The 12,141-nt window shown below is 37.3% G+C and overlaps 1 protein-coding gene across 1 annotated transcript; it reads right to left on the bottom strand.

Annotated features, from left to right (window-relative positions):
- Positions 1-998: 998 nt before the first annotated feature.
- On the bottom strand, positions 999-12,087 carry LOC139935828 (uncharacterized). The gene is made up of 3 exons (XM_071930428.1): positions 11,977-12,087; positions 8,662-10,589; positions 999-5,982 (listed from the first exon to the last, which is right to left on the bottom strand). Exons 2-3 carry the CDS (start codon positions 10,531-10,533, stop codon positions 5,725-5,727), a joined length of 2,130 nt encoding a protein of 709 aa, XP_071786529.1. The 5' UTR covers positions 10,534-10,589; positions 11,977-12,087; the 3' UTR covers positions 999-5,724.
- Between the last annotated feature and the right edge of the window lie 54 nt (positions 12,088-12,141).

Below are 12,141 nucleotides of genomic sequence, written 5' to 3'. Positions count from 1 at the left end.
CTTTCCACTATCATTATCTTCAAACCCTGTAAGTTTAATGTAAGTCTATGGACATTTTGAAAAAGTACCCAAATCCTTTAAATCATGGAGGAAATCAAACAGGTTTATTAAAGTCAACAGAAAATAACAGAACGCTGATTCTTGTTCAACGGTTATTTCCTGCCACCTGGCAAAAATAATGATCTTGAGATGTTCTGCAGGTGCTAAAACAGATTCCATTGTTCGCAACTGTCCCTGTAAAACACAATAATATTGGATTGACATTACAATTTGCATTTAGATTCTGATTCAAGGGGATGTTATCAGGATCAAAGCAGTCCCGAGGTTGTAGGCCCCCTATGGAACGCTGAACGCTGAACGCTACGCCCCCCCCCCCAACAATTTCGTATCAAATATACTGTCTGAAATTCTGTGTAGAAATGAAGGAACTAGGGCAGTAGAGACAAAGAACCATCTCTTATAAAGAACCAATGCCTATCACTGTGCATGGGTCAGGTTTTCCCAAACATATTGGTGCGAGGTGCCATTGGAGTGGAAGACGTAAAGAGATCACGGTCACCCGGGTCTGATTTAAAAGATCTGGGCCCAATTTCATAGAGCTGCTAAGCACGAAAATTTGCTTAGCATGACATTTCATCCTTGATAAAAACAGGATTACCAACCAAATTATCCTGGAATAAAAAAAATTGAAAATTGTGTTTGTAATCCGGTTTTTATCAAGGCAGAAATTTCATGCTAAGCAAATTTTTGTGCTTAGCAGCTCTATGAAATTGGGCCCAGCTCTACAGGCAAAACCAAAAATAGCCAGGCACAACAAAATTATGCTTATACCAGAAAAAGGTTACCGGCTAAAATAACATTTCACATGTAACAACTGTGACTGGCATCCTTCTTACTGTTACTAAGCAGAATTATTTTAAGCACTATTTACTGTTGCGAGGAAATATCAACAAATATTGTAAAATCATAATCAAGGATTCAAGTTTGCTTGATGCCAGACTATTATGTTTTAATGTACAAGTCAGTAACAAGTATACAGATATCTTCACAATTATGATGCTGGGCTAAGACCACAATATCCAATAATTCTTCTTATCTTCAAAAGCAATATATATTTCAGCCTATCAACTTAAAATGCTGCATAGTACTCTAATAACAGTTTAGGAAAAAATATATATATAATACAAATATACATGTATATGGAAAACTAAAAGCTAGTAAAAAACATCTCTTTTATACTCGAGATAAATATCAGCTGGACTTACACTTAACTACTTCAACTTGAAAGTTATAGCTTTTAAAAACTCTTTTGCGTAGCATCTCTTTACATAACATTGTTAAAAATTGTTTAAGTTAAAAAGTGCCAACACAATTAACAAAACAACGCAGGCAACAAAAACAAAATGTAAAGCTTAATCATTTATGATACAGGATTGATTTTTATATTAAACACTATGAAGTTATTACAAATAATATTGGAAATTTATGATTTTGTTTAAAGCACACAGACCTCGACAACAATTACATCAGTAATTGTCAAAGTCCAGTGTCTGCACTTCATGTGACCCAATACATGAAATAATAAAGCTGTGACACTCATGAATGCACAATCAGTCATAAGAGTCACAAGAAAAACAGTGAAACTCCCTTTTTTTAACTTTTTTTTTTTACACTGTTTTCAAGCATCAGGCTTTTGACTAAAATCCATTTCTCATAAACTTAGGTCTTTGGTCCTTGGAAAATAGTAAGAATATTATATCGAGTACAAAGGCTGACCAACATGTTCATGTACATGTGGTGTAGGCTTTAATAGACATTTCAGGCTATTTAATCAAATTTTCCCCAGATTTGTCCAAGAGCAAAAACAAAATCGGAAATCAGGAAAATATCATGTCTGGTAATTATAAAGCATTTCAATCAAAATATTTCTAGGCAAGTTTTCCACCATGACTATCTTTATCCCATGTAACATTATGTGCAAAACATCTCACCAATGTTGTACACACTCTTTAAAGGAACGCGCTGCCTCGGATCGGTCGAGTTGGTCTTTGAAAAGGGTTTGTAACCGTTTGTTATAAAATGCATATGGGTTGAAAGATATTTTAAGAGTAGAATGAAGTGATCCATATGCACAAGCATCACTCGAAATCACGTGGTCGACGAAAACGGTCGGCCATTTATGGGAGTCAAATTTTCGACTCCCACAAATGGCCGACCGTGTTAGTTCGCAAAGTAAAAGGAAAACCACGCAATTTCGAGGCAAATGTGTGTGTATCATTGTGTTCTACTTTTAAAACATCTTTCTAACCATAATGCATTTTATAACAAACAGTTACAAACGCTTTTCAAAGACCAACTCGACCGACCCAAGGCAACGTGTTCCTTTGATGGTTCGATCATAGATTGATTTTTGTCAAAATAATGCTGATACAAAAACACATGTGGAAGTTTCAGTTGAATATAGTGTTTACTTACGGTGACACTATTCAACTGAATACAGTGTCTACATGCTGAGAAAACAACAACAAACTGTCAAGTTATAACAAACTCAAATTGTTTTACCGTGAAATATTATCCAAACCATATTTCTTTGATTTGAATCCTTTCTCAAAATAGTTTATCAACGGCTGCAGTGCTTCTCATAAAGACAGTTGTTTTTCAGTAAATAGTCTTTGAAGTAATTACCTACATGTATACCTTCCTTTAAAAACAAAATAGAAATTACTTTTCTAAAACCAATCCATACAATTTCTAACACACCAAAAAAACCATGGCAATAAAAATATTCACAGATTCAAAAAAAGGTAATCAAGAAAAGAACTCTGTATGCAGTTACATTTTCATGGAAAAATAAAACCTCATATACATGTAAAAATAAAATTCTTAAGGTGTCAGGTGCTATCTTTTAAAATATAATAAAATATTTAAAGGAACGTTACAGAATTGGTAAGAAACAAAAATCGTGAAGATCACAGATTTACATAAAACTTCCACGGTTTAATGATGATGATAGTAGAAAACATCGTTTGAAATATTTCTGTTTGAAATGTCATATTTGATGAGAAATAAATAATATAATTTCGCATTTGGGGTTTATCGCTCAGTGAGCGTTTTATTCATTTTTGTTTTGGCATTGATGCAATGCAAAATTTGTATTCGGTTTTTCAATATTCTCTCGTGACCCAGATGGCCGATCGATCTTGAACTTCTACAGGTTTGTCAGTGTATTTACACTGCCAGCAACTGTTTTGTTAGCAAAAAAACAATTCTGTAATGTTCCTTTAAGATTAGTATTACTTGGGAAACATATGCCATGGTAAGGGCATAAGCTTTACACAGTACCTTTTCAGTTGTGACAGAACACAGAGACCGCGCTTAATTGCGCATCTCTATAGCAACAGACTACGACTACACTGGTTTATACTGCCAGTGCAAGTTGTGTATTGATGGCATACAGGTAAAAAGAAAGTCAAGGATACCTCTTCTCATTATTACAATACTGTCTCAGGTATACTGGCTAAATATAGCACTGACCCTGCCTCAGGTGCAGCAGTAGATGGTGAAATTGCTTCTTGCACACAGTGGTTACTAAACATGTAAAACAAGCTAATCATCAAACGCATTGTTTGATGAGTTTTAAGAAAAAAATGGGTGGAGACTGTGGCAATTAAGGGTGCCCCCCCCCTCTCCAATTTGAAATCATACTTTTGTGTTCGGAACATTTTCAGCGTAAACAAGTACATTTTATCTGACTTTAATGTGAACATTTTTATGTTCTTAAAACTGTTTTTTTTTTCTTCCCATTTATAAGTTGGCAAGTGAATGTATTAGTTTTCACACTCGCACCAGATTATGAACTTATAAAAATAGAAATTGACAATTTGTTAAAACGCCCTGAAAAGGGCTCGCTGAAAAATTGCAAATTGGCCAGAAGTGTCCCCTGTAAAAGAATTTTGCGACCCCTTTGTGCCCACGACATTACAGCGCTGACATTTTGGGATTTTGGTTTGACAGATTAAAGTAAAACAGTGATGTTTAAAAAACGTCTTCCTCCAAATATATTTTACCAATCAGTCACCCTTCACAGTACACAGTGATCTGATGTAATGCTTTGTAATGATTTTGTATTAAAAAAACTGTTTGAAGAGTGTACCATTGGGGTAAAAATATGTATTGTTTCTGAGCTCTTTCACTGTAATAATGTAAGATATTGCCGTAGGTTTCATGTTTCGATTTTAGACAACTACATCTCAGTGTTTAAATGTCAGCAGTACATGAATGCAAAGGTCTACATTAATCTGAATTGAAATTCACAATCTCAATCTGAACATATCCAGACTCTCTCTGAACATATTAAAACATCCGAGTTCTTTTATTGTACATGTAAGTGGGATAAAAAGATACATGACATATAAATTTAATTAACCATGTCTCAAGGTTGCGATATTGACAAACTTGAGTAAAGGCTGCCACTAAAAGGCTGAAGAGTACCTGCAAGCTTATAAACTAGACTTGTGTACCAGTCTTTACGTTTAAGAGGCAGAAAACAAAACGCTCGTTCAGTTTTCACTTCAGATTTCACATAAAAGTTAAAGAATTTAACCTATTTTTCAAAAATTCTCCAAAACCATCTACAGTCATCATACTTAAAGCCACTGGACACTTTCGGTAAACAGTATTGTCCAAGGCCCACACTTTGTGTATCACAACTTCTATATAAAATAACAAACCTGCGAAAATTTAGGCTCAATTGATCATCGGGAAAATAACGGGAAAACCCACACTTGTTTCCGCATGTTTCGCCGTGTCATGACATGTGTTTAAAATAAATCGGTAATTCTCGATATAAAGAAATTATATTGTTTTAATGTTTTCTCAAAAAGTAAAGCATTTCATGGAATAATATTTCAAGAGAAGTCTTCCACCATTACCTTCTGTAAACCCTGTTATTTGTAAATCTGTGTTCTGTACCGGAAGTGTCCAATGGCTTTAAGAAGTGTTAAATTATTTCTTACTTAGTGCTTCAAATAAAATTATTTTACATTCTGCAGTTTGTTTCAATGTGGTTTTCATTTCATTTGCTTATAATATAGGAATACAAATTTATTATTTTTGCAGGTTAGTTTTTTAGCGGCAAGTCATACAATCAATACAATCAATCATGTTCTTTTACATGGCACTGAATAATAACTCTTTCAGGAACTACTGACGCACTGACATCAATTTTGGTCACTATGAACGTGAATAGAAAAGAAACAGTCACTGGATAAGAGCCATGCAAGAAGGTGTATACAAGAAATTGCTTTTGATTATGCATGCTTGCATTTAATAATTATAATAATAGTCTCTAAGTGTGCTTTTTAAAAAATACCTTATGTCAATAGCTCTCTATAAAGGCCTTATTTCTATGCGTTCTATGCTTGTAACTTCTGGCATTGTTTTCCTTCTACACTGCTATTTCCAGCCAGACAAAGTTAATAAATAGATAGACCTACATGTAGCACTGTAAATTGTCCACATTTCTAAAAACATAGAAATTTGGTTTCAACTAGCAGGCATGCAATAACTTTTAACATCAAACATTTTTGGTTCATTTAAATAAGGGAGCTACATGTAGGGACAAACCCAACAGGCAAATCACAAACCCGCCATTTTTTAACAAATTACTGACCTCCTTGGCAGAATAAAAAAACATGATTCAGGAGAGATGTTCATTCCACAATCTCATCTCCTGCCGGCCTTTTTCAATGGTGCAGGTCGATGTTTGGTTTCTTTACACTTAGGAATATGACGCTCAGCCACGGTAGGGTCAAACCTTCGCTGACAATGAGGGCACTGCGTATAATCGGAGTTCACAGCTGCGCGAGGGGGCGGGAGATCGCGGAGATCACCCCCTTTTGCCAGGTGGTTCTGTACCTTACGTGCATCTTGTACTGCCTGGACTAGCTGATTATGTGACTCCCTCCAGTTGCTCTTCTTCTTCTGAGAGATGAGTAAAAAAAAACATAATTGAGAAACTTTCCATGAAATATAAACAAAATACAAACGGTCATTTTGTCAGTGCAACAACTCTGTATCTTTGCTAAACAAAACAAAAACTGGTCAAACTTTGTTAGTCTTTTTGAGATTTGGCGGACTCTATAGGAGAGCATAGTTTGGTTTGGGTGTACACGGACAAATTAACCTCAACCTAATAGTAATAGTGTAATAGTGTTGTGTTCACCATCCCAAAATGGCTTTATAGAGCTGCTTATGCACAGACAGTACCTAAGCACAACAAAATTATGCTTCCAAGAATAAGCTTACCAGCCAAAAACCCATCTACATGTAACTTGTGTAATTTTTGATTGATTCCCTGTTTTAGTGAACTTTGCTCTGCAAACAATTTTTAAGCACTATTTGCTGCTTTCAAAAGCAGCTCTACATAATTTGGCGTGACAAAACCTGTTTAAAAAATAATACATTTTGATAGCACACTCTCGAAAATCATTTTGATTTCCCCCCAAAAAGTTATGCCTTTTAGAAAATTCCAGAAGGAGGGCTATCTACAAGTGCAGTATATGTAGCATTCTTTGTCGAGAATGAGGTCGAACTTTGTGGCTTTGTGGGCACAAAATATGATTGTTGATGCCCATCACAAAAAAAGATTGGCCCCAAATGGGGCTAAGTAAATTGACTGCATGCAAAAAAAGAGTAACTGGGTCCCTGAGTTAGAAGAGTTGCCTTTTTTTGACAGCGGAAAATTCACTAAAAATTTGCATTCATCATAATCAGCATTGACATTTCAGCTCACACTTGACATTTAACAAACTACGACCACTACCATTAGGCAGTTGACATGAATGCATTAGTTTTAAAGGCAACATGCCGACAAAGAATCAGAAATGCAAAACATCTAAACAGGGGTCGAAATTAAGTGTATTTCCATGGTAGTCAGCAGGGCTAGTGACCAATAATTTTTAGTAGCCCTGATTAGATTTTGGTAGCCCGAAAGACACATTATGTCTCGCGTCACGGCTCAAACTTTACAATACACCAATAACATACATGTAGTTCTTTATTGTTTGTGATGATGATTTTTGCATAATTTTTCCACTAGCCCGTCGGGCTATCAAACTGGAAAAATGAGTAGCCCGGCTGTAAATCTGGTAGTCCCGGGCTAGCGGGCTAGTGGCAATTTCGACCCCTGCTAAATGACCAAAAGTTAGGTTTAAAAACACCTTCAGAAGGACCAGTCAAAATGATCTTCAAGTGGTTTATCTTGCCAGGTTAGTGTTGAAAAGCATATCTTTTAAGAGTCCCTGCCTGTAAGAATGTACCAAATTAGGGGGGGGGGGGGGTGTGATTCATGGGTTCGCAGATCTTCTTCCAAAAAATTAGAGTGATACACCATCATACCAAACGAATAAATCCAAAATTTTAGTTTGCTGACGCTTTCGGTTTTGGACTTACCAGTTATCAAAGTTTGGGCCAAAAAGCCCTCAAGAAACGAATAGTACATTCCCTGTAAACACAAAAACGTGCGCCAAGGTCATCCCAGAAAAAATAAAACATTTTTTGAAACCTCCAGTTGGGCTTATAACAAAAGTATAAAAAAAAAATTGGGATCTCGTTGGCGCGTCATGTTACACGCACCTGAACCTTTGACGAACAGTGCCCTCGTGCCATTTTCAACGCCTCATAACTCAAGGCGCCTATAGGATTTCATGAATTGAACAAGTTCAAATGAAAGAGCTTGCATCCCTAAAACAAATTTAAGTGCAAAGTGAGTGGGATCTCGTTAGCGCAGAGAGATAATAGAGGTCAAAGTTCAAATTTTACCAATATACTGCGTTTTCGCACCTCCGTAACTTCGCGCGCCAACAACAAAAAATTGTTTTTATGGCAACTGGGTATTGGAACAGTTTTCATCTAATGACAAATGAAAAAAGAATCTTGGGATCTCTGCAACTTGCATGTCAAAAGATTTTTTGAAAATTTTCTAAAGTATTGTCAGTCCACACATTTTGGCCTAAATTTTGCACAACATTCACTTTTTTCATCAGTGTAAGTATCTGTGCCAACAAGATCCCGTCAAGTTTTTACTTGCACTAGCAGCCTACCCGCATCTGTAACTAATATACACCTATTTTTGTGAGCTTTTTGCTGATGTGTTCCCACGGCCTGCTCACTTTTGCACTTCATTGTTATTCACATGCTGAATATTCTTTGACTAGTAGCTGAATAGATGAATAGATGTAGATGTGGGGCTTGTACTTTGTGTGCTTACTGCTAACTTAAGCTGAAAATTTGCTCTTAAAAATTAATGGTAAGCATATTTCAGAGGTTAGCAAGAAAAAGAGGAGACCAGACAACTCGCCCGTCGGACAACTCGTCCATTCGGACAACTCGACTCGAGTTGTCCAAACAGACGAGTTGTCGGACATTCGAAAAAGAGATGGCTAGCTTGCAGGTCACCATGGATTTGCATTGTAACATCGTTCATTTTCATATAAGCCTCATACATTCTTACAGTTAGCAGCACTATAAAAATTTGAAATTGCACAGTAAGCACATAATCGACCACTAAGCAGCTTTATGAAACTGGTCCTCGGTTCTGCTCGATGCCTGAAAAACATAAATACAATTGAATCAAAACAAATTATTCATAAATTCACTCACCGGTTTGTAGTTTCTTTCTTTTTCTGAAGGTTGATAATTATCAAGATCCGTTCCTTCAGCTCGATGCTTTCTTGTATCAAAAACCTTCCTAGGTTTCTTCGTAGCTGTCTTTTTGCAAACCTTGGCATGTTTGGCAAGTCTGTCTGCGTTGAAGTTTCTCCCACATATAGGACATTCTCGGAGATTCAAGTCTGCCCTGGCATCTTCTGACGTTTCAGCCACTTCTAAATAGAAATCAACTCCTGATCGCTTAGTTGTCGGCTCGTCATTATACTCAGGCGTGGGAACTGGTTGTGGCTCAGGCTTCCGTCGTTTTGGTTTGGGCTTTTTCTTTGGTTTTACCTTCACTGGTTTCGTAATGACAGGCTCACTTGGCGTTACTGAGCTCATGTCGTCATAAGGTGTGCTGCCATCTGACAACTCTGACTGGTTCTGTGAGTAAGAGTCATGCCTTGAGAGATGTTGTTTGTCGCTTTTCTTCGAGTTGAGCTTGGGTTGTCGTCGTGGGGAGTTCTCAATGTCTGATTTATTATCATATTTGGATAGCTCACTTTGCTTTTTGGAAATTTTTTCCTCAAGTTCTCTCATGTATCTGTTCTGTTCTTCCATGTCGTCAAGCTCCTTCTGACGTTGCTTTTGTCTGGACTTTTGTTCTTTCATGTCAGATTCATATTGATAGTCCACCTCAGGTTCTCTCTGACTCTCCATACCCTGTTGGTATTTTTCTAACCTGTTGACGCGCTCAAGATCTTGTTCGAGTTGCCATTTTTGAAAGTCTGTCGCCTTTTGGGGTCTCTTTTGTTGATTATTTGGTTTTCTTTTGATTTGTGCAGTTTGGGGAAAGTTTGGGCTTGGAGTTTGATTTAGTTCGTCTTCATCATCTGATGAGTAGGAAACTGGAGGCTTCCACTCTGGTTTAGGCTTTGCTTTGGGTTTTGCCTGTTTGGGTTTAACCGGTTGTTTTCTTTGATTTGTTGGGTTGGGCGCTGTATCTCCTTCCCCATCAGGGTATGTAACCTCTTCTGGAGGTGTCCATTCAGGTTTGACTTGAGGTCTGGTTTTATTCCTCTGTTTTAGGGGTGATGATTTCTTAGCAGGGATAGGTATTTCATCCTCATCTTCATCACCTGAGAATGAAGATGGGGCCTGCCATTTTATTTTTGCGTTGGCCTTTGAAATTTTGTTGCCCTTTGGAGGTTTTGCTTTCAGATTGTTTGACGCTTGTCCACCAACAGGAGGATGGGGCTGATGTCCTTGAGGACTGAAATCTGCTTTGTTGTAATGCCTTAAACTATCTGTCGTTTCATAGAACCCATCTTGGTTCGATGTCCTGTGCATGTCTTTCAAGCTTTGTGATTGGCCCTTTTTAATTGGTGCAAGGGGTTTGGATCGACTATACCCATCCATCTTCTTCTGAGACAGCTGTCTCTCACTGTTAGCTCGTCTCATCTCATGTAACTGTCTCTCTTTCTCTTCTTCTGCTCTCCACGTCTGTTCACCTTTGCTCTGACGCTTCTTCTGTTGGAAATGTTGAGTTCTGTCCAAAGCGTGATCAGAGTCTGTCTGCTCTATCTCTCGACGTTCCTTGAAGAAGTCCCTGACAATACCGCGCTTGTTGCCCGATCCGCTGACCCGCTCTAGGGCTATCTCCTGGTTCTGTTGATACATTTTGGTGATTTTTGCCTCTTTTTCGCGAAGCAGCTGATCTTGGTATCTATTCCGCATCATAAGAAGTCGGGATGGCTCTGGGGCACTAAGATTCCGTCTTAGCTGTTCTTGCTTGACTTTGCTCACGGGTACAGGGATATGTGAAGAAGCAGTACGTCGTGTTGTACCCTTTGAAGGGTTGGAGTAGGAGTGTATGGCTGCCATATTTCGCAATTGATTGTCTGGATGCTCAGTTAGAAGTGCATGTCAGGAAACATTTTCTGAAAAATAGGCAAAGGGAGATAATAAGTGTGTTATTTTAAGTCTCATTGGGTAAATTTTGAGTTTAAAAAACCCCAGATTGAAGCATAATATATACAAGTATTATTAACAGATTTACTTTAAAACTTAAACTTAATTTAATAATATAATAAAGACTTTGTTCAATCAATAACAACATTCCGAAAAATGACCACTTTCCTCAAAAAAACACCAACGAAACCGCAATTGTGAGCGCATTCACAAACACACACATTTTTTATGTCAACATGGTCACAGCAAAAACATAGATTTTTTTCTTTTCTTGACATTCATTCAAATTTCAATTATATTCATTGTTCTATATATGTAATGTACGTTATACGTAATGGTTACAATTTCGACAGCTAGTCAACAAATTTGCTCAATTTTGCGCTGTCCGTTTACTATGCCCATCGTCACTCATATTACGCGCACCCACTGCCGCACTGCAACACCCCCATTTTAACACCCATTTTACAGAATGGTTTAGTCCTATTCGGCCGCGGCTCGGCAGGGTGTCAATTCAATTGGCTGGTACCTGTGATTCAGCGCTTGGTGACCAACAAATAAAGCGTGGAACATATCGGGAAGTCACAAAATGGCGATGCGACAGGTTCAAAATAGAACTGGGAAATTTGTGTGGGTGTCGCTGGTAAGTTGATCTGGTAAGTTGTTGTCCTTTTTTTTGTCCTTTTTTTGTAAGTTGATCTGGTAAGTTTTTGTCCTTGTTTTCCAAAACATTTTCTCAATTGTGTTTTTGAGTGTTATGTATTCATTAGACATTGAGAATTGAGGATCAAGTTCGTGTTCCTAGAATTTGTGTCATGATTTTTGAAAGTGGTAAAAATTGAGCAAATCTGACTAAACTATTCAAATATTTCGCCTTTTTCACTCAAATAAGCTTCGTAACCCTCCGGCTCCGCCATCGGTAGGAGGAATTACGTTATCCCAACTATACGTAATGACAAAAACACAATAAATTTAAAGTGTAAAAACTGTAGTTAGTAAGTAAATAAAGTACATCCATTAAATTTGTAACTACTTACTTTTACTTTAGTTAGTAAGAAAGAAAAACAAGCTTCCGCAACAAGATAATTTATTCATAATGTGAACAGCGACAACCACGGGTGCATATTTCCTATGTTCTTTTGTAAGTGTTTAGTTTGAAAAACACAATGTTTCAGTACGAGCCCCAGGCAATACGAGGCTGAATAAGGATTCCACCATTGAAGATGAAGAAGGTAGAGTCTACCTCCATACACAACAAACCATGATTCATGAATGGAGAAACATTTCGTAGCTTTCTTCATCATGACATGTCCGTCCATTCATCAGTTGTAAAAAAGAAATAACAAACAAAATATTTACCTCTTCGCTGTGACTATGTATCACATTGATAAAGATTTCCAGCCATTTATAGACAACATTTTCATTTTCAAAGAACTGGAATGCACGACGACGGGATAGATGTCTCCTGGAAACAGTAAACAATTTGACCGCGCTGTGACCTTAGCAATAGAGGGCGCACTTCAA

Source organism: Asterias amurensis, chromosome 1, assembly GCF_032118995.1.
Source record: "Asterias amurensis chromosome 1, ASM3211899v1".
NCBI lineage: Eukaryota > Metazoa > Echinodermata > Asteroidea > Forcipulatida > Asteriidae > Asterias > Asterias amurensis.
The sequence above is the reverse complement of the archived record's forward strand: the minus strand, read 5'-3'. Positions and strand labels throughout refer to the sequence as shown.